This window comes from Coturnix japonica, chromosome Z (assembly GCF_001577835.2).
Source record: "Coturnix japonica isolate 7356 chromosome Z, Coturnix japonica 2.1, whole genome shotgun sequence".
NCBI lineage: Eukaryota > Metazoa > Chordata > Aves > Galliformes > Phasianidae > Coturnix > Coturnix japonica.
This window is the reverse complement of record NC_029547.1, coordinates 33,003,312-33,027,000: the sequence shown is the minus strand read 5'-3', so window position 1 is coordinate 33,027,000 and position 23,689 is coordinate 33,003,312. Positions and strand designations below refer to the sequence as shown.

At 36.4% G+C, this 23,689-nt stretch overlaps 1 protein-coding gene across 2 annotated transcripts in view; it reads left to right on the top strand.

The window, feature by feature from the left end:
- The window catches only part of TRPM6 (transient receptor potential cation channel subfamily M member 6), a 66,747-nt gene extending 44,872 nt beyond the window's left edge, over positions 1–21,875 (top strand). For both annotated transcript variants that reach the window (XM_032441426.1, XM_032441425.1), the window contains exons 29-38: positions 855–913; positions 2,131–2,156; positions 3,604–3,654; positions 6,048–6,113; positions 9,442–9,728; positions 9,993–10,075; positions 12,360–12,565; positions 14,515–14,566; positions 19,529–19,635; positions 20,498–21,875. In XM_032441426.1, the coding sequence (XP_032297317.1) occupies positions 855–913; positions 2,131–2,156; positions 3,604–3,654; positions 6,048–6,113; positions 9,442–9,728; positions 9,993–10,075; positions 12,360–12,565; positions 14,515–14,566; positions 19,529–19,635; positions 20,498–20,619 (1,059 nt within the window). In that variant the 3' untranslated portion in view covers positions 20,620–21,875. The remainder of the gene's footprint in view (positions 1–854; positions 914–2,130; positions 2,157–3,603; positions 3,655–6,047; positions 6,114–9,441; positions 9,729–9,992; positions 10,076–12,359; positions 12,566–14,514; positions 14,567–19,528; positions 19,636–20,497) is intronic.
- Positions 21,876–23,689: the final 1,814 nt, after the last annotated feature.

Genomic DNA, 23,689 nt, shown 5'->3' with positions numbered 1-23,689 from the left:
TAAGTACTTTCTGGGTTATGAGTTTATATACATATGTCACTGAGATGTCATGATATTGCTGTGCCTATCTCTTCATTTTGGGTTAAGATATATTTTAAACTTATTAATTTTCCCTAAAATGACTACTTTCAGCATTACTTATTGAACAGTAGCGGTTCAGAAATCCTTCCTGATGTGTAACAGGAAGCAAAGCAGGGATGTGTGTGAATTTTTCTGTTTTGCTAAAGATTTTTTCATCTGCAAACAATCTGCAAGGTGAAAACATGAGTGAATTCTGAAATTTAAAAAAAAAAAAAAGAGAGAGTTTAGACTCAGAAAATATTGAAAACAGAACTTTAATTCATCTTTTGACTTTGTCTTCTTCAAACTTTTGATCTGGGCTCTGCTGCTTTTGAGGATTATCACCTAGCTAACTTATCTCTTCAAAAGAATAGTCCTATCTCTGACCAGCACTTTAGAAGGACTTTGAAAATGACAGGCTGAACCTATTTTTCATAATTGAGCTGGAAGACTAAAGGATGATTTGCATACTTCCTTAAGACTTGCAAAATGATTCATCAGAATTACTGGAGAACTGCTCATTGTGTTGCCTTCACCACTGCACTGAGAAAATAGCTCTGATCCTGAGTGTTTTGTTCAATTATATAGAGACAACAATGAAGAACTGCAGTCTGAGCAAACTAATATTCCATTTTACTGTAGGTGTGACAATGCTGTGATTCTCCTATCAATGGGATTATCCTTTTTAACAAGTTTATCAATAAATGTTTTCAAGAGTTTGCATTTTTGAATTGCTCAGTGAATATGTGACAGTAATGTACAGATTTTACCAGTAAAAATATCTTTCTTTATAGGATCTGAATAATAGCACGTCTGGAAGCATCTACAGAAATAATCTGAGCAGGAACTCCTCGTATGTATTACTAGCATATTAAGATATGTATCACATGTTTAGAAAGAGAATTCTGTGCTTTTGGCAGGTTTCCACTTCAGTTCTGTAATATACTTAAGATTAGAAATTGTTGTGAAATGAAGATGTAAGGCAATTTGATCTGTTTTAGCTTCTTTAAGTGAAGTCTTGTTAATGAAGGTAAAGGAAATCCATTCAAAGAAAGTATATAGTTTTAGATGAAATGAACACACCTTTGTATTCTAGCAGTAATAAATTTTCTCATTCAATCTCTAAGATTACTGTAGTGTCTTTAACTACCTAGCCTAGTAAGCAAGAAAAATTGCATATGATATTGATGCGAAAATTGCATGTTTTCTTTATTAATAATTTGAATTGTAGTGGCTCCTGAAACCAACTCTCATTTCATGTTTAATCTCTTTTTACTGAGTCTGCATATTTACATAATATTTAGCTTGGTTTTATAATGAATTTTCAATAGTTAATAAACTTCAGTTATATTTATTAAAATTATACTCATTTCATAAGTATTTTGAATGTTTTTAGGAATTATTATTTGTTCGATAGATTCTATGTCTTTGTCTTTTTTTGTTTATTTATTTTTTTCCTTTAACCCAGTCATTCATGGGCAGTAGCCAATCTATGTACTTAGCAGCAGGATTTACAGATTTTTGAGTAGCCTGATTCTGTCACTCTGTCATCTTCACTGGCATGTTACTCAGAATCATATCCACTGTGTTCTGTTACAGAGTGTTTTAATGTTAATGTTGATGGTGTAGTCTCTTGCAGCCTTGCTAATCCAAAGGACCATCAGTTTAAAAAGTCTGTTTTTATGCAAGCAATGGCAGTGACATACATTGTTCTGAGTACATCTCAGCATTGATTCACATGGTTCAAAAATTTGTGTATGTGATTGAATGTGATCAGATGCTGATGCTGATGCTGCATTGTAAATTATGTGAACAGTAGTGTGGAATCTTAAGAGCAGCTCAGTATAAAGCAGAGAAAGAAACATGAAGAAAAAATCTGGCTGTTCTTTAGTAGCTGAAAATTATTTCCTAGTTGTTCAAATGAACAAAAATCCTGGGGGTTATTTTACGTTTGCTGATCCAAACTTTTTCAGTTTCATTTTCATATAGATCATCTCTCTCTGTATGTAGCAGTATTAGCTCAAAGACATGAATTTTGAAGTAAAATGTCATATGTTTGCTTTTAAACAGGTTGAGAGCTTCAGAAGGAACCGACAGTAAGTTTTTGGTTACTTGCCATTCATTCCAGTTCTTTTCTACAAATCCCACTTTGATAGCTGTGAAATACATAATCTAAAAGAAAATCAGTTTACTGCATTTGGATAGTTTCAAGTAATGTTTAACAATTGTTTCATATGTTATTTCCTAATTTTATTTTAAAGTGCAAGTTTTTATCTGAGGTAGTGGTGAAATCTTGAAAGAAAAAAACTTATTTAAATCTGCCCCATAGTGCTACCCTTTCCAGGAGGAATGATTTCTTTAGAAGCTTAATCCTTAGCAGTATGAGAGAAGTCATTAGTTAAAACTGGGTCTGCATCTCATAATAGATTATGATGTATAATTTCTAATGTATGCTGGATTTTTCAAATGCTTGTTTGGTGTAATTCTTCTGTTTGTGTGGCTTCACTGAAAATAGGAAGATGGTGAAACACTGAACTTAGTATGGAATGGGCAATCAGTTCCCACTTTGAAAAGGAATTTGTTGGTCTGCAATCCCCTTTTCACGTTTGCTGTTTGACATTGTATAAACTACAACAGAGCTAGTTGGTTCTATCAGAAATGAGATCAAAATGGGCTAAGGGGACTCACTGAAAATGTTGAACCTCACTTTGGAATTTGTTTATGTTCTTCATTTAAAATCTCTTCTGTTAGGGATGAGAAATTAACTAAAAAAAGTAAACAAACAAGAAGAGAGTAACGTTCACACAGTTTGATGAAGATGCTGTTTTGATGAACTCATTTATTAGAATTGAAAGTATTACGGCAAAAATGTTGTGGGGTTTTTGTTTGTTTGCTTGTTTGTTTGTTTTTTAAACCTAGTATTTTAAAGAATTATTTTCCAATAGAGTGAAGTAATTTTATCTGATTTAATAGAAAAGTTCTTATTAGTCTTGGTTTTATTAAAAAGATGCTTTCTAAAACAAAAGTTTTGGACCAAATCTTATGTGGCTGTGCCTATTACGTATGTAACCACAGAAATTGTTGTATGTTTATAGCTTAAGAACATTTGAGATCATAGATTAATGAGCCAGTATTGTTATAACTTAGTTGTAATAGTATAGATAATGGAATGCTTAATGAATGACTGAAGATGGAGTTGAAAAAATTGTGCCTTTGGGAGACTGTGAAGTGTGATGGACAGCAAAATGCTTTTAATATCCCAGTGGTGTAATTGGCTACGTGTCCTTGAGGTTAATATCACTGGTTTCCCACCATTTCCCTTAATAAATAAGTTGGCTATATTACATTGGTGACTGAAATCTGCCAGTACACTGTATGTTATAACACAGTTTAAACCAATTAGTAATTCCCATCTTTAGAATGCTAAGACAGTAATTCTGATTAATCTGTTTCATGACAAACTCTGGATGGAAAACATTCAAAAATCATGCACTCATCTCTGCTATAATAATTAACATAATGATCCTTTAAACATTATTTCAGATATGTTTGGCTGCTTGAAAACATCTCAAGATCTGCACTGTCATTACTCAGGTAAGCAGGATGCACCAGAATGACAGCTGAGTAATTTATCAAATTCAAAAGAACATTAGATCATCCCTTGTCTTTCTCTATGATTTTCATTTGGAAGGTTCTGCACTAATTCATGCCTAAAACAGCAGAGAGGAAGTTATGAATTATTTTCCTGCTGCTAATTGCTCCATTCTAGTTATTTGTGGCAAATCCAGTACAGTGGATACAGTGGATAATTGCTTTCAGAATATCAGTGGAAACAATGAATAGACCTCTGATTCCTGGGGAGGCCAGGAGGGACATTCATTTGTTTATAGCTATCATATTCCCTCACACCTCCCACATCCTCCTTTGTACTTGCTGGAATTGGTTTCTTCAGTTAATTGGTCGTGTAAAGCCTAATCCGTGTTTATATACCTATGAACTCATGGAAATCTGGCAGGAAATAAATCATTTGGATGCTAATTGCCTACAGTCCTGTCTTTTCCTGAACTTATTGTTAAATCTTATGTTTTCTTTCCCTTCCCTCCCCTTTTTTTTTTTCTTTTTTTTTTTTTTTTTTTTTTTTTTTTTTTCTCCCCGGAGGAGAACTGTGCAGAGCTTGCCAGTAGATGTCTCTGTTGCCTGCATGGCTTTAGCTCCTTACGAAGCATAGGGTAAACCGAAAACATTAACTTCCATCTGAAGTTCGAAAAATGGTGTGTTTTTCATTGGGAAAAACAACTCATGGTTTGTAATCACTGTACAGGAGTAATTTCTCTGACATCGTGGCATTGTTACAATGATTAATTTGGCTCTAATCATGCATGCCATTTGAAAATGTACAGGACTTTATAGCACAGATGACTATCTCATTTGTATTAACAAGACGACAAAGATCTTGAGATGTTTCCAGAATAGGTGTATAGAAGTTCTTTTATCAGAACAGTTGGGCTAGAAATTAGTTGATAACACCCAAACTGAGATGTGATGGATGCCCCATCCCTGCAGACTTTCATGGTGAGGCTGGATCACCCTGTAGGTGACCTGATCTAGCTGTGCATGTCTTTGTTAATGGCAGGGAAGGTGGACTAGATGGCCTTTAAAAGACCCTTCCAACTATACAGATGCTATGATTCTATGATTCTAAAATCTTATACCTTATAATGCTTATGGTTTATTTTCCTATTATATTTTACAGCCAAATACAGTTTTGCCTCTATGCACAGTTAGAAAGAGCTTGAGTTTTGCTCCAGGTTTAGCAGCTGGTGCAAAGTGATTTCACAAGGCTTCTCATGGCTCTGGAGTGGATACTGACAGAGTCTGACAGACAGCACAGTTGTGACATCCACTTTATTTACATCCTTTTTCCTGACAGAATATGTTTCTAGTGGTGCATTGAGGCAGAACCTTGACTTTCAGTCTGTTCTTCAAAAACTATGCCTACTGGTCTTGCAATATGTAGGCAAGTCTTTTACTAAAAGTCTGAAAGACAGATCTTCTGATGTGAGAACCATAAATTCATGCACTGGCATTCATGAGTATCCCTTGCTCTCTCCCCTGGGCTAATTAATCTGTAATTAAGAGAAGGATAAAAACAAGGACACGGAGAGTCTAATCTCCAGAAACCACCCTTAGGGAGTTTGTGGGTGCTGTTCAGAGAAACACAGCTAAGGTAGTAAGTATTTGGTTTGCCTTCTTCTAGCCTCCTAAGAGAATTTTTTTTTTTTTTTTTTTTTTTTTTAGTCTCTTAAGAGACTCTTTATTAGTCTTCTTCTTAAGCCCCTTTGAGCCTTACTCTGCACCTCTCTTCCATTTCCCAGTAACTGAGTCACTGTGAGAACAAGTCCATAAATATTTAGTTCTGACATTTGAAGGTGTTTGGCTGAGAAAAAAATCCCCCAGTTAAGGAGCTATAATACAATTAATTATTTTGTTTGGCGTGGAGCCCAGATGATGCTATGCTCTGTAGGGCAAGCTTGGATTTCCCTGTATTGCCTTGCTAAAACCCCAGGCGCTTGTGAGCCTGACAGAAACAGTATGTGAGGGCAGCCGAGGCCAATGCATCTTATTGGAATAGTGCACTGCACTGGAACTGGCAGGAGGAGAAAGTAGCAGCTGCAATTGGAAGAAGGTTGAAAAACAGAAGCAGTCCTACTAGCCAAGGTGCGGGGCGCTTATCCCACAGACTTTTTCTTGTAAGAGGGGAAGCAATGAGCAGTGAAAAGAATGGAGGCTGATGCTTGCGATATATGACGGCATGCAAAGAAGAGTTGGTGGCTGAATAGAGCCTCACAAATGGCAATCAGAAGATCTGACTCAGCACCACACTGCAGCCTACTTGGCTTCATTCACTAAAGGGCTGTCAGATGTTTTTGAAAGTCAGTTGGCATGTTATTTATTCAGTAGGGCAGTGGAATTTGTCTTCTTTGCAGCTGTCGAAAGAAACAACTTAATGAGACTTGCTCAGACCATACCATTTACACCAGTCCAGCTCTTTGGTGAGTACCAGTTTCCTGGTTATGTTTCCTTACTATAGAAATTATAGAAATTATTTTTTAAAAGACTGAATTTGAGATGTTAACTTGAATTATTTTCATTATTTTCTTCTTTCTTAAATGAAGATAGAATGCATCCATGCAGTAATTTACAGACTTCTCATGGTCGTCTGGTCCAAATTCCTGGGTGACCAATTCAGATCAGCTTGCTGAGGATCTATCCATTTGTGTTTTGAATATAAACAGAACTTTCATAGACTCTGTACAACTTCTTTCAGTGTTTTACTGATTCACTGTAAAACATTTTTAAATTTTTTTTTAAAATTATTTCTTGGAGTTTCTTTAGTTGCAGCTTGTGTCTGCTGACATTCACGTGATTACTGTGAACCTAATAGAGGAGTCTAACTAACTTCATTTGCTCTATAACTTATTAGGTAGGTGAAGATAGAAATGAGATTCCCCTAATGTTTATAAATGCATTCTCACCACTGCTTCTCCTTGCCTCAACATATCAGGCAGGACATCTTGTAAAAAACACAAGAAGAACAGTCATTTGTTGGAAGGACAATACTTCTGTACTAGTACAGAAGACTTGTATTGTAGTATGCCAAGGAAAAAAGGAAGTATAACTAAAGAGAGGAAGTGAAAGATATATAAGATCATTTGAAAGAGTTTTGAAGTTAGTGTGCTGTATTGATTTTCAGCAGTAGAAGCTCTGCCTCTGGACATGTGAGATCTAGGTGTGTTTTCTTCAATGAATAGAATATTTTGTCTCACAGCAACTAATTGCTAATACTTGCAGCATTGTAAGATTTCTGGGGACCAGTTTGCTGCAGATAATTAATACAGTTATGAGCATATTAAACATTCTAATCTTTCAGACTCCCAGGAGACACCTTTTAAGGTATTAAATTGTCGAAAGATAGTAAACTGAAGAATTAATATAAGCTTAAGAAAGAAACGTACATAGTTACAGTACCCTTTTTCAAGTGTCTTTCTTATGTGTAATACACTGATTTCCATTGTTTTATTTGAAATGAAAAAGTTTGCACTGTGGCATTCAGTATCATCTGCATCAATGCTATCTGGTGAAGATATTCTCAGGGACAGGAATGAAATATTTCTCTCTGAATTCAGTTTGTCCTCTGTTATGTCAGTGTCTGCCATTTGCAGATGCGGTTTCTTCATCCTACTAAGCAGTTAAGATCTGTTTCTAATGAATTCAAATTGCAAATAGTGTGAGTTGTGTTCACTTTTGTTTAGATTTACAAATGATAGAAACTGAAATGTGTCTTGCTTGCACCATGAGAGACAAATGCTGTAACAACTCAGAGATCTGCTCCAAAAGTAATGTCTTCTATTATATTACAATGGCCTACCATGTGAGAGGCAGATGTTAGTGCTGTGGAATTAGAGGTAGAATCTTCTCACCAGTGTTCTGTTACACATTATTGCCATGTGACAGATGGCAGCAAACGGGCAGTCTGATAAAACAGCATCTAACATGGATGTGTGTATGAAACAAAGATGTGTCATTGAATTCCTCCATGCAGGAAAAAAACAACACTCATTGGTGATCATTGGTACTTGCTGAGCATTTATGGAGGCTAAACAGTGGATGTGAGCACAGTGAGCACAGTGGGCAGTGCATTTCAGCAGTGCCAACAGTGACGTGAAAGACAAGCCATGTTCCAGACACTGATGCACAGTTGTCATACCATGAAATGAAGAAAATCTCTATCAACTCATCCATTCAGTATGGTGGATTACAAGCTAGCAACTGTGTACAGAGCTGAATATTGGCTTCAGTGCTTTGGAAGTGATAGTGGCAATGTTGGAATATGGCAAAGCTTCTCACACAGGTAAAATGATGTGCACTGTCTTTTGTGATAGGAAAGAGGGGATGCTTCTACTTTCCTGGAAACCAGACAAATGTCCACTCTGACTGCTGCCTTGAGATGCTGTCTAAACTGAAGACTCAAATTTCCAGAATCAGTTAATAGAGGAAGTCAACCTTTCTCTTACAACACTGTAACACTAGGTCCTAAACCAATTTAAGACTGTGGAGCTCATTGCCTACTTTGCCTGGACTGTCCTACCACACCCACTGCATAGTCTGGACCTGACACATTCTTGTTTCCATCTGTTCTGACCACTTAAAGGTGTTTGCATGGACAGTGTTGCATGGACAATGTTTTCCTAGCAACAACATTGTCATAGTATCTGTGAAACAGTGGGTCACCTTCACTGGTTCAGTTTCTCAAAAGCATGGCATGCAGGCTCTTGTTCATTATTAGCAAAAATGCATAGCTAAGTGGTAGTGACTATGGTGAAAAACAGTGTTTTGTAACTGAGAATATTGTATGTGAACTAATGTTATGGTGCTCTTTGTATCTGTTGTAGTTTCCTTGAAAACAAGCAGGAGATATTACTTTTGGTGCAACCTATGTGTACTGGGAAACTGCGTGACAGAATTAAAAATCACCAGATTCATTCTGTTTTCAGAAATTATTTTATTAGCAAGAGCAGAACTTCTGAAATTAACTCAGTACAAAAACATGGGAACTTCTAGGAAAAAGATAAATTTAAAATTAAAATTTTAATTTTAATTTAAAATTCTAGAATTAAAGACTTCCTTTTGACTTGCTTTAGCTTGTTCTGCTAGGATTCTTTTCTCTGAGGAAGGACCATTCCCTTTTCAATCTATTTTTCTTGGTTTATCATGGCTAATTCACTATTCATTACTTCTCAGAAACTCAGTTCTCTTCCTCAAAGGTGACAATTTATTTTTGCAGTCATTAACTATTACAAGCTGTGTTTGACTGTTTTGTCTAATTTTTGTTTTGTTAAGCAGATTTTAAAGGAAAATACGAACATTGCCTAGGTCTTGATTAGCTTAAAAACAAGCCTTTCTAAAAATCCCATTTCTACATGGTGCATAAACAGAGGGAGCCATGCTTAAAGTTTGCGCTGAAGATGATAACTGTTCAAATCTATGCATTTTTGAAGTTCATCTATTTTTAATTACTTAAAAACTGTGCCAAAAGAAATTGTTTTATGTAGACCAGGTTATCACTGTGAGGTTTGTTTCTGTGAAAGAATGCATGAAATCTTAAATTCATCTCTGTCTGAACGTTTGACACGTTTGGGCCATTTATGTTATCACAACAGATCTGTAGTAATAGGTAATATAAGATTAGATAGGGCAAGTTTTCACACAAATGTCCTGTATGTAAAATAGTGTGTCATTTTAAGATACTGAATGAAAATGGAGTTCTCTCCTGTTTCTGCAATATGAGACCTCTACTAATGAAACTTTCTTTCATTGAAGCTGGAGAGGAAGTGACTGTCTATCGACTAGAAGAGAGTTCACCTACGAACCTTGGTCAAAGCATGTCTTCTTGGTCCCAGCATGGCATGGCTGCAATGATCCAAGTCTTGTCACGGGAGGAGATGGATGGGGGTCTGCGGAGGGCCATGAAGGTCATTTGTACTTGGTCTGAGAATGATGTGTTAAAGCTGGGACAAATATTTATTGTGAAGTCTTTTTTGCCAGAGGTGGTTCAGACTTGGCAAAAGATCTTTCATGATGGTACAGTGTTACATCTCTGCCTGAGGGTGAGTACAGACCTGAAGGGACACTGACATGTCTTTAGTGTTATACTGCTTATATGTGGATATCTAGGATGATTGATGTGTGCTTTGATGTTTCCTTCTGGAAAGGAAAATGGATGTGAGGATGAAGATGCATCTCCCACTTTTAATCAATATACATCAGCTAGTTTTTGTTTGTTTATTTGTTTGTTAGTTAGTTCTTCAATTAACACTGTCTTTTTCATGTTACCAAATTAAAGTGATGCTTAACAACATGCTTTTCTTCAGGAGATCCAACAGCAAAGGGCTGCCCAAAAGTTAATCCATACCTTCAATCAAGTAAAGCCTCATACCATTCCTTATACTCCAAGGTAAAATAATTGTCACTAAGGATTAAATGTTAAAGGTTTCTTTTCTCAGCCATGTCCCAGGTCTAATGTAGACTCTTTTTCCCCAGGAGACTGAAATAGCTGATGCTTTACACAGTATTTATGTCTTAAATACTTAATTAAAAAGAATAAGTACATCACTATGTAAAAATAAATTAGAGTAGAAGACAGATAGTAGAATAATAGTGATTTAAAGAAGGGGGTGTTACTGAAAGGAATTTAAACCATGACAACGAGCATGCCAAGAAACATCAGGGCTTCAGCTCATAAGAGTTCAGCAAAGCAAAAGATCTTTCCCCAGAAGAGCTTTGTCATATTTTTAGGATAGATAGGCAGGTCTGACCTAGAAAGTGTTAAGAGACACTATTTCTAACCTGTGTTGGAGTTTTTACCTTCTAGTTACCTTTTTATCCACACTTCCATTGATTGTTTCTAGAATTGCGGCTTTTTAAATCTTCGCTTCTGAAATAATACAGCTCCATATTAAAGCAGACTTTGTCTTACCTTGGTGGGTACAGATTAGCCAGCAGGTTAGCAGCGAAAGAGATGCCCTATTTAAGGCCACAGCAAAGGGAAAAAAAAGCAAGCAGAATTCAGCTGTTTTGGATTTGCTCTGGCAGCAGTCTTTGGCCAGTGATCATCTGCATATTAGTACATAGCCAACTAGTCTATGCTTAATGTGCAGCACATGATATCTGATGGGAATCTTATGGAAGGTGTGATAGGGAGGTAAAATAGTGAGTACAGCACAACAATCCTCAGTTCCACTGCTTTTTTTCACTGTCTTTCAGAGATGGTACTTCTGTGGTTTTTTTTTCTTCCTTGAGAGATGTGGTTCAGACAAGTTTGGCACTTTCTGTTTTCAGCATAGAAGTTACTTCAGGGGCTACAATGAGATGAGTTTTAATGAGTGATTCTGAGTGGTTTATTTTCAAGAAGCCTTGTTGCCTGCTCTCCTCCCACTGGGTGGAGAGTGGGATCTACAGCTTCCTGGACAGGAGCACATTTTTTTCCCATGTCATCATTTGGTACAGAATTTTGATTTTTTTCTGTCTACAGAAGATGGGAAATTGGAGACAAATGGCAGAATCCCTGACTTCTCTTAGGTGTGACCATTTTGTAGCATAAGCTCCATTATATATAATGTTTTGAGTAAATTCTCATCTCTATTGTATAATTTCTATCTAAAAGTAAAGTAATTTGACCAAACTAAACCAAAAAAAAAAAAAAAAAAAAAAAAAANAAAAAAAAAAAAAAAAAAAAAAAAAAAAAGAAAGAAAAAGAAAAAGAAAAAAAACAACCCAAAAACCCCACAAAAAACAAGCACCCCACCTTTAAAACTGTTAAAAATGTAAGATAGGCATCAGTGTTATTTTACCTGTATAACTAGATGTGACAGCAAAGTAAGCTTCTTTATGATGCTGCTCCTTAGACAAGAGTTACCTTTATTGCAATTTACATTAAAAAAATTGCTAAAGCTTATTGAAGTTGTCTGGAGTTAAATCAGATCTTGTGGTCCAACCCGGCAGGCAGCTGAGTGCCATGTAGCTGTTTACTCACTCCCCTGTACTGAGATGGAGGAGAGAATCAGAAAAAAACTCACTGGTTAAGATAAAGACAGTTTAATTGGACAGAAAAGGAAAAGAAAATAACAGTGATAGAAGAGAAATGAAATAACGTGTGTTGTGCAATACAGTTGTTCACCATCTGCTGACCAGCTCCCAGGCAGCCTCCCTGGTCAGTTCCCCTAATTTTATTGTTCAACATGATGCCATGTGGTACAGGATACCCACTTTGCTAGGTTGGGTCATCTGTGCAGGTTCTTTCTTCTCCCAGAATCTTGTGCATCTCCAGCTTCTTGATGGCAGAGAAGCAGGAAAAGCAGGAAAGTCCTTAATTCTGCATGGTACTCTGCAACAGCTAAAATGTTCTCATCCTGAATCAAATGCACAGACAGCAGCATACCTGCTACTAGGAAGAAAATTAACTCTATCTCAGCTAAAACCAGGTCATCAGTTTATATTATATTATAGGACATCAGGTTATGTTGTTTGTCTATAAACTATATCTTCTGATGAAATACATTATTTTGTTACCTATGAAACTGAAAAAGCCATTGTGCTGTCTAATATTTGGTATCTCTTGCCACTGAAAATAATATACCTAGTGAAGACATGTCCTCCTTTTTGGTTTATTTGCTTGGCATTATGCTGCATGGTGACTGTGAAGGTGCTTGTTACCCTTATAAACTCCTTTATATCCACAGGTTCCTGGAAGTTTTCCTCATTTACTGCCATTCTGCAAATCAGTGGCTGACCATTGAGAAGTACATGACTGGTGAATTCCGGAAATACAATAACAACAATGGAGATGAGATTACACCTAGCAGCTTGCTTGAAGAACTGATGCTGGCCTTCTCTCACTGGACCTATGTGTATACTCGTGGGGAGCTCCTTGTCCTGGATTTGCAAGGTGACTGCTAGCATGGGATTACTTGCTTTAAATCAGGTGAAAAGCAATTCTCTCAAAAGAGAATTTAATACTGAGATACAGGCCAAATTCTCTTCGTTTCTGCAACCTGGAAACCTGTAGTCCCTGGATATCTACTGTGAGGACCTGTTAATTGAGCAACCACAGAAATAGTCTCGATTAATGTAGGTGTTATGGGACAATAATTTGTTTTCAAGGATATCTATAGATATAATATAGATATATTATATTATAATGAATGTGCAAACAGCAGGTAGTTAAAGTGTATGGGAACCTCTCACCTAGCTCCCGAAAAATACTCCATAGTTCAGATATTTTTATTTTGCTTAATATAAATAATACTGAGATTCATGTACACCCATGTATTTATACATACTTAATGTGTGTATATCTGTCTGGAGAATTTGAACCGCTGTCTATGTATTTTCACTTTTCTTTTTAATAAATCTGTAAGCAGTTTATGTATGCTGTAAACCTGAGTGCTATTCATGAAGTCTAGTGACTCCTTCAAAGAACATGTGATCACTTTACTGTATGTGTATAAGAAGTAACATGGCACATTTTAAGGAGATGAAACAGTTGACAATGCTCACAAGATGAACAGCACCCATCAAATGGTATAAACACTATTGTTTGTCATTTCTGTCAAGGGAAATGTGTATGGGTAGAGAGACTTAACATATTTACATTCTACAGCATCCAGAAGCTGTGAATTACAAAAAAGATATGTTTAGTATGCAAAGTAAGCCTATAATTCTATCCTTGCCTTCATTTGGTTTTAGCATCACATGAAAAAAAAATATAGGAAGTGTGTCTTCAACCGTAGTCTACTAGAATTTGTCATAGGTTTGCTTGCGTTTATTATACAACTCTTGACAGTTCCAGTCCAACTGTGTTGGCTCAAATGTGGAGAATTTAAACATCTATGTAAATCTCATCAAGACTGGAGGAGCTTCAGTTTCCATCTCAAAGGAGAAAATGGACTAAAATTTGCTCTAGTTTTGGTCTTGCGTTGATTTTTTCATTCTCTTATAAGGTGTTTAAGTAGGGTGCAAGGATTGCTCTCTATGGTATTCTGATTAGTTTTATCTCTCTCACAATTTATGTAGTACTGGGGCCATCTCCGCATACGTATACACTGCATTTTTGTCTAATTTATGTCAATTCAGATGACTTTCATTGAATAGTACTGCAACTTGAGGGTATTTCAATTACAAAACAGTCTTTCTGCAGTCCTTACTAGTGTTAGTTGCAGAATATAAACGCATCACCAGTGGCCTCCTGAAGTAAAAATCATTGCATATTATATTCTTATAGAATCTCTTATTCACCATAAAAATACAGCAATTTCCTCAGATATAAGGAAAGAGCTTTTTGGTAAAATTATATTATTACATCATTTTGGGAAAACTACAGCATAGATATCAGCAGTTAGTTATTATAGTGAAATTACTTAATCCACTTTTGTGGCCATGCAAAAGGAAAAGGAATAACAGACCCAAACTTTTGCACATTGTATATCTGAATAATGAGTTACGGCTTGTTGTATTTGCTACCTTGAAGACAGTCTATATCTGGGATTAGATTTATTGATGTCAGTAAGATTCATGTTCGTTTAGTACTCCTACTCTGACAAATAAAAGTCTTACTGCTAATCACATTTTGCTTAGTTATTTCAGCTTTAGTACAGTGTTTAGTGGTAAGAAGTATTTGCATAAGCCTTCCGTCTACATATAAATAAACTGCAAAACTGTATGCTTGCCAATACTTAGATTTTTGTAATCATGGTATTCTCTTTTTAGCTCATGATCATTTTAATTGTGACACTTTATGATATAAAGTGAAAAAGGGTAATTACTTTTTTCTTAAGTGTCAGGTGCTGAAATCATGACCATCTTCTGTTGTAACACACTCTGTTGATTTTATTGTAGGTGTTGGGGAAAACCTTACGGACCCATCTGTGATTAAACCTGAAGACAAAAAGTAAGTTTCTCTATGGTGAAACTATCATTCAGTTCAAACATCCTACTGACAGTTCGTGTATACTTAGAGGATTTTTCTGTTATTTGTATGATTTGATTATTAATCAAATTATGGATAAATGTTTGGATCCAAATGTGTTTGGATAAATGAAGCCGTGACAACAATGGCAAGGTGGTGCCCTCTGCTGTGCCTTGGTAGACTCTGGATTTGGGAGTCTGTATGTATTTCAGTTCCCTATACATACTGAGCAAATTATGAAAAGTCTTCTTCACAGGAGCTTTTGCAAGGAGTATGAGAATTGGAGCCTGAAGACCATATAAGCTTTTTAGCAAGTTTATTGGTAACTTAAATATTATAGTATGGTTTCCCCTGCCTAGTGAGGCACTGTTTCTTTGAGTAAATAGGGCCACAGTGCTCAAGAATAGAGACTCTGCCCATCTTGCAGAGGATGCTCTTAATCCTTCTGGCCATGTCACAAACAAAGATTTTTCTGCCGTGTGTAGGTTTTGGGATCATGACAGTAAAACAAGGACAGCTTAGCAGAGAGGTAATTTAGATATAGCTGTTCATTATGCAGATTTGAGCAAACATTTTAAAATCAATTGTTAGACTTGTAAAGATATGCTTTGCAGCTTCCCAAGTGGATTCTTTTCTATCAGTGGAAGCAAATGTCAAACTTAAACTGTAATAGTTATTTCTGGAGACTGTGACTGATCATTAGACCGCAGTACTTCATGTTTAAAAGGATGTGATGCTCAGAGATATGATTTAGCAGAGGGTTGTTAGAATTAGGGTAGAATGGTTCGGCTGCAGTTGGACTTGATGACATTTGAGGTCTTTTTTCAACGTGAGTAATTCTATGATTCTATGATTTTATGTGGCATCTCAGCTTATCGTCTTTAAAATAGGAATAGTATCTACCTGCATTATCTCAAAGCATACATATATATATATATTTACAATCCTTCTTTGTTTTTTCTGTTTTTAAATTATTTCTCAGTTACTAAAATTTGATCACACAGACTTTATTTTCAGAGCTTTTCATTCTATCATTTACAAAACAGTCAAGTTCTTATTAAAGAGCAAACTGATTAATTAATCAAAACCATCTTGATTTTCTTATGTTCTGGGAAATCTTCAGTACAGCATGTTTTGAAACTGTATTGTTTGGATTTGGGGACCTGAAGGAATAAGGCAGTGAAATCATAGATATATTCAGTAAGCAGCTAGCAGATACTTCATTCTAAGAGACACTTTCTGAAATAATAATGTAAAAGCACTATCCTTGCTTTAAACTTTATTTGCTCAGGGGAAATATTTCTGTCTCTATCAAGATCTAAATCCTTATTTATAAATAAGGTACTTAATCAACATCTGTACACTACCTAAAAATTTGCTTTGAGCACACATTCTTTTAGATGCCTGAGAGAAAACAGTTGGCGTGTGACTGGTGATGCAGTTACAGATTTTATCACTGCTTACAATTACATTATTTATTATTGTTTCTTTAGTTCTGTTGGTTAAGTGGTTGATGCCAATATCTTGTGAGATGTCTTTCATGCATTCTGCATGCAGACTTGAAATGGACATTTTAGTGGCAAATGTGTTCTCTAGGTCTATGGTAGTATCATCTTTGATTTGTATGTAATGCTGAGATAAAAAATACTAGATTGCTTTGGAAGTATGTGTTGTGCTGTGAAATCTCTGGCTGATCTTGAACTCATGTACACATTTATAACTACATGGATATTTAACATCAATTGAAGATCTGGTATGAGGTGTTAAAATTACGGAGGCATAATATTAACTAATTATTAAAGATTTCCTTTAAAAACAGATCAATTCCAGGAACAGCAGCAGGGCTGTGACATAGTGCTGTCCCTGCAGGCTCTTATGCAACCCAAACACTGGGAAGAATCACATTACAAGTCGTAGTCTGGATACTCTTTCAGAGTGTACCACTTACCAATGCTGTAATGAAGTTTGTACTGTTAAAGCTTTCACAGACACTGGGTGCAGAGTGAAGAGCAAATTCAGAGTTGTGGAAAATAGTTGTCTGAGTTTCAGACTGAAAAGAATTGATCATTAGGTCTGTTGAAAGAGGTGAGAAGAAGGGCTCTGGTGGGTCAAAAATCTCATTACAAGCATGTGACAAGGAGGAGTAAGAGGTTCTAGTAGTTTCAAAAGGTACCCCCTTTTGAAAACTCTGAAGCACATAGTGATGGGCTGGATGCTGTCGTATAATTGTAGATTATATTATCTGAAGGTACTCATAAGCATGCATTTTGGAGGACAGACTTATTGAATCTTTACCAAGCGTGCCTAGATGATGACCTTGAAGATGTAGAGCTTTTGGAGTGGTCCAGAGGAGAGACACAGAGATAAAAGAGGAGTTCAAATGGCCATTCTTCACTAAGTAACTCCTATGTCAGATCTGTGTCAGATCAGTCCAGCTTTTTAGAAAATCTGTTTTTGAAAGTTTCCCATCATAGTATCAAACAATCAGAGAATGGCTTGAGTTGGAAGAGACCTCAAGGAATATCTACTTCCAGTACCTTGGTATAGGCAGGATTGCCAACTGTTAGATCAAGCAGTAGAAGAGGATATCTAGGCCCCTATTCAGCCTGACCTTGAATACTTCCAGGAACAAGACACACACAACCCCTCCTGGGCAGCTTAGGCCAGTTCCTTACCATCCACTCTGAGCAGAACTTCCCTCTGGCATCTAATCTAAGTCTTCCCTCTTTTAGTTTAAAACATTTCTCCTATGTTCTGTCACTCTCTGCCCATGTAAAAAGTTTATTTCCATCATGTTAATAATCTCCCTTTAAATACTGGAAGACCACAGTGAGGTCTTCTGGAAGCTGTCTCTTTTTCAGACTGAACAAGACCAGCTTCCTTAATCTGTTTTCACAGAAGTGTCATGGTATCATAGTATCATAGTATTGTGCGGTTTGGAAGGGACCTTAGAGATCATCGAGTCCAACCCCCCAGGATTCGAGCCTCTGTGTAGCAGAGCGGCACTTCTACCTCTTGCGCCGCAGGGGGGATTCGAACCCAGGGCCTCTGGTGTTGCAACACGGCATTTCTACCACTGCGCCACCGGGGCACACAATAAGAATGACAGTGGCCCTCTGGTCATCCTTGTGGCTCTCCTTTGGATTCTCTCCAAAAGATCCACATCTTTCCTCAGCTGGGGGCCCTATATCTGGCTGCTGTACTCCAGATAAGGCCTCACAAGGACAGAGCAGAGAGGGAAAATCACCTTCCCTGTCCTGCTGGCCACCTTGCTTCTGCTGCAGTCCAGGATACTGTTGGCCTTATAAATTTCAAGTTCACTCTGCTGGCTCATGTTAACTTTTGCATTGACTCAAGTGCAGCCCCTCACAGTGGCTTTTCTGAACCTCATTAGGTTCACCTGACCTCACCTTTTGAGTTTGTCAAGGTCTCCCTCTGTGGCATCCCTTCTGTCACATTGACTGCAACACTCAATGTGGTGTCATCTGGGAACTTGAGTGCACTTGTTCCAATCATCTGTGTCACTGGTAAAGTTGTTAAAAAGTATTGCTTTAGAGTAGCAAAGAGGGCTACTGAGGGACACAACTCATTAGGGGCCTGCAGCTGGAAACAGTGTTATCTACCACAATTCTCTGTTTGCAACCTTCCAACCAATTATTTATCCATTAAATAGAAATGATAATGTATCTCCATGTCATCTAAAGTCTATACGTGACACTTAAATATTATTTTACTTCCTACATGTTTTTTGTACTAATCTTCAGTAAAAGCTGAATAGACCAGTCCTTCAAATGATTCAGACAGCCATCACCATCTGTCAGAAATTAGACAGACACTAGTTTTGACTATTCATTGTTATTCTCCATTATGGAATGGGAATGTCATATTTGAAAACCACTTTCTTTAGAATATTTAACATTAGTGTGAGTTACAAATAGATTTGAGACAGCTAAGATCTTTTTCTGTAGCATCTCAGAGCTGCAATGTATTTCAGATACCACAATGTATTGTTTCTACTCTGCATACCATTAAAATAAAGCACTTGCATTCATAAAGTTTCTTTAGAAGTGTTTCTTGTATGTTGTGCTCTGTGATGTCTGGAGTGTCAATTAAATTCTTGAAAATAATAGTGGAACAACGTTAAAATTAATGAATGCTTATCTTTCAGGCTGCATTAAAGATCTGATATAATTATGTGGTACTTCTAAAACGTGTGTGCCTATAGCTTTGCTTCTATTTGTATTTGTGTCATCTTCATTCAGAGTATGCAATGCACTTCCACAAATGGATCCCTTAGTAATGTTTCTGAATTGGCCAGAGTGCAGACACATGGAAATGAGCACAGAAAGAAGCCAATAAATTTTAAAGCCTTTCCTGCCAGCAGTATACTGAGTCCATTATTCAGTGTTGCATATTGATATGACTGGGACTTTCAGTTTTCAGTTCTTAAATAAGGTAAAAGTAAGTCTTTGCTAGTTCTGTTTTATTCCCAGGTACCCAACATCAAAGCCAAAGAAAATGAACAGTGACTGTAACAGAGTTAGGTTCTGGCATACAGTGTCTTAGTGTCATTGTGCCCAAATTTTCTTTTTGAACATTTTAGAAGGAACAGCTAGGCCTGTCTCCCTTCAGGGCAGGTCACAGCCACACTCCATCTCTGCATTGCTGCAGGAAGGAAAAATAGATGTGGATTGTATATAAGCAAATTCTTTACCAGAACTGGCAGTTTTCTTGTCTTGGAGTTAAGAAACTGGAGATGTAGACTGGTTGGTGTTTATTTTTATTTTTATTTTTATTTATTTTTATTTTTATTTTTATTTTTATATTTATTTTTAACAAATGGTTAACTTACCTCTGATTCAATAAATGGAAATCATAATCCTTTCTCTTCTCTACAATTGCATTATCTTGAGTTTGTTTATTATTCATTGTTATTTCTTTTAGATCTGGAAAGATGGTATTTGGACCAGCAAACCTAGGAGAAGATGCAATAAGAAACTTCATTGCAAAGCATCATTGTAACTCTTGCTGCAAGAGGCTGAAACTTCCTGGTATTCAAAGATTAACTAAAGATTAATTTTTAACCTATGTCTAGCTTTCTAAGTGTGTGGTAGTACAGGCTTAGGTGTGCTGCAACTTCAAGTTCAGACATTCTACAAAGCTGAGAGTTTTTAGCGGGCATGCTCTCTCTGGGTGAAGGCAAATAAGAGAACACTGATCTTTTACCTTTCTGTTTTGCACAGAAACCATTTTAACATTCAGCATGAAAGCGTCTACCCATTGAACTGTTTCCTTTACCATGCAAGTTGATAATTTTTCTGGGGCAATCTCTACAGATAACATCAGCAATAATTTTTAAAAAGAAAAACAATCTAAACACTAGCAAGGCAATAGCTGGGGAAAAATCACTGGATCTTCCCAGACCCTTGTGCATGTTATTTGTGATAGAATGGACTTCTCTTCATTGTGAAGCAGATTTAAAAGTCTCAAAGCCAAAACAGATTGCTAGTATGGATGAATTTCCACCTACACTTTTTTTTTTTTTTTTTTTTCCCTCCTAGAGAAAGCTTCTTGTGTCTACACAGAGTAATAATCATTGTTTGATTTGGAAATGAGAACTGCAGTGTTACTGTTTTGGATTATTTCTGTCTGTGGCAGTCAGAAATAATAAAGGGGAAAGCTGGCTGAATAGACATAGTAAGGGAGGCTCATTCATACCAGCTCACGCCGTTATTGGCTCCTCCAAGGCTCTCTTTCCCCTGTCTCTGATTTATCCTCCCCAGATTTTCTTCCTCTTGGAAGCTGGTAGCAGACTGCTGGCCTTCAGCTGTAGGTCTGGACACTCTACCCAGGGTGTATGTGATTTTCAAACGTTTACTTGGTTGAATCACTGAGTTAGTTTTCTTGCCATAGATTTGAGAAGAAATGACTGCATAATGGAAAGACTGTATCTACCCTTCAAAAAAGAAATAGAGACAAGTGACAGAGGAATTGATGATGAAAACGAGACTGTGGAGTATGACACGTGGCTGTGAAGCAATGGCTGCGAGCAGAGTGCAAACATGGAAGCTTGAAAACCTGTCCCTTGTCATGGCCATGAGTCAGTCCAAAAAACCAAAACATAGATATCTGAATGCAACATCAGTTCCACTTACTTGACAGATGCTATAGGCAAGGAACAACAACAGAAAACATCTTTTAATTTGCTCCATTTCCATGGCCCTCTTATGATCCATTTTTTCTACTTGTTAAATTGTCAGGAGCAGGTTGCTCCTAAGGTGGATGAACTGTTGCATTAGTGCCTTTTTCTGGAAATGTGGTTAATGGTTTCAAAATGTGTTTGCTTAGGATTATTGTGATAAAATATTTACAGGGGGAAGTGATTTGATGTGATTTATCTCTCTGCTCTTCAATAAATGACTGTATAAACATGTAAATCACTCATTCTCAAATGTGGAGGCCACTCATAAACATCCTCACTATTGCCCTGTGTATAGCAAACTTTCCAAGGCATTGCAGAAATACTGTTTTATCTTGTTTGTTGACTTTGATCCAGAGGCAGACCTAGAAGACACAAGTAACAGGTTAGCAGTTGAACAGTAGTTGTTGATGTGAGAAGTGTAGCACAGAACGTTATGGAAGCTTCAAACCTTTTCACATACCAAAACCAAATCAAACAATGAAAAGTTGGGCCCACAAGCATCATTTATGTCTCCTCTTCTGTGTTGATAAATTTGATAGATTCATGATCTTTAATACAAGCATAAAGAATAACCTTGATTGTGATATAAATTTTAACAGGATCTACCTTTCTCTATGTTACCTTCAGAGTATTGTTAAGTCATTAGGTGGTTAATTGCAAAACATTTTAAAAGTCATAAAAAATAACGTCTTCTTTTTGGTATTTAGCTTTTTATTGTCAGTTCCACGCTGTGTAAAGGGTTATATTCTATCGGTGTGGTATTTGTATGCTTTTGCAGCATATCAATACATGTTTCTGTTAATTCAGTAGAAATTCATAAAAACGAAAATCAGTTATGTGCAGTATGTTTTTTTTGTAGAATAAGAATTGAAATGAACTGCTCAGCACAAATATCTAATACAACTTACATTGTATTAAAGATCACTTCTGCCATTAAAACATCATTGTAATTTTGTATTAAGAGTAGAAATACTTAAAGCAGACATGCAAATAATCAGAAAACTTAATACTTCAGTAAGAAACAAAATTGTATTTCAACCACAGTGTATAGTAAATTTTGATGTTTAAAAGATCTACTTATCATACTTACCATTAATTTCGTATATTTAGGACAAATTTATGTACATGTAGGAATTAGAAACATGGAATTACAGAATGGTTTGAGTTGGTAGGGGCCTTAAAGGTCATCCAGTTCCCTGCCGTGGCCAGGGTTGCCAGCTGCTAGAAGAGATTGTCCAGAACACTTCCTGCTAGATTAGGTTGCTCAAAGCCTTATCCATCCTGGCCTTGAATGCTTGCAGGGATGGAGTATCCACAGCCTCTCTGTTCCAACATCTCAGCACCCTTTGAGTAAATAATTTCTTCCTAATATCTAATCTAAATCTACTCTCTTTCAGTTCAAAACCTATGCCTTAATTGCTACACTCCCTCATAAAGAGTGATTATCTGTCTTTCTTGCAGGTCCTCTGTAAGTACTGAAAGTCTCCCCAGAGGCTCTAGGCTAAATAATCCCAGCATTCTCAGCCTTTCTAACACTGTAGAGGTGCTCCAACCCTCTCATTATCCTTGAGGCCCTGCTCTGGAACCACAGCTTCATGTTTTTCTTATGTTGAAGTTTCCAGAGCTGAATATGGTACACCAGTGGTGTCTTAGAGGAGTGGAGTAGAGGGGGAGAATCTCTTACTTCAACCTGCTGGTCTTCTTGTTTCTGATGCAAACCGGGATATGGATGGCCTTCTTCAAAATTATGTGTTCCCAGTTACATGTTCCCAGTTTCTGTATTGATTGTGATGTTGATTATGACATTGATATAACCACCAACAATACTTACATCTGAGACAGCTGTCTTCAGTTTCTGAGACCACCCTGAAGTGACTCTTCTTGCTTTTTATCTTTTTGTGCAAAAAAACCCATCACCTTTCTTCCATGTTTTTTTGTTTGTTTGTTTGTTTGTTTTGTTGGTTTTTTTAGAAATCAATTCAACATATCAGAAAATTTACACATTTTCATTTATATGGAGGAGGTTACCTTTCTTTCACAGGTGACACAGCTTACAAGTGAGGTTGTTTAATTTTGTTTTTACAGAACAATGATGGATTTTTATCCCATTGCTGATAGGGTAGTAGTTCTGTTTCAAGTGGCTGTTGTCTTAAAATAAGGCTGTAGGGATATGTATGGTTACATGCATACACAGATTCTTTAAAGACTGAAATTCTTCTAAAGGATCTCTAGCTGTTAATATGTCTTTACCTTTGGCCAAGTTAAATGACATTTAATGCATCTTGGATGCGAAGATTGTTTTAAATACTGCCCTAATAGTGCTGTTTTCTCCAGTCATTGCCATAAATTCTTATATTCAGGGATTCAAAAATTATGAACACTTTTCTATTAGACATAAAAAATAACCTCCATGCACTAGGCTGGATATGAGTACCTTTAGTTTCTTTTCATGTTTTGGTGATATTCCCTGAATTCATACTTGAGATTTTCCTCTCTTGACAACTTTTCTTGGCCTTTCAAAGAGAGTTACTTCTGCATTGAGAGCAATACTTGTGAGACTAGGCAGAGCAAATATCCATTTATTACTTTTTATTATTTATACATCCAGGTATGTACCACTTTCCCCGCAAATCAAGGATCTTTTCAAGGTACTCATCTGTTAAAATACAGTTGATACAAATGTGTTTGATATGGCTTTGTTTTTTCTTTTTCTTTTTCTTTTCTTTTTCTTTTTCTTTTTCTTTTTCTTTTTCTTTTTCTTTTTCTTTTTCTTTTTCTTTTTCTTTTTCTTTTCTTTTTCTTTTCTTTTCTTTTTCTTTTCTTTTCTTTTCTTTTCTTTTCTTTTCTTTTCTTTTCTTTTCTTTTCTTTTCTTTTCTTTTCTTTTCTTTTCTTTTCTTTTCTT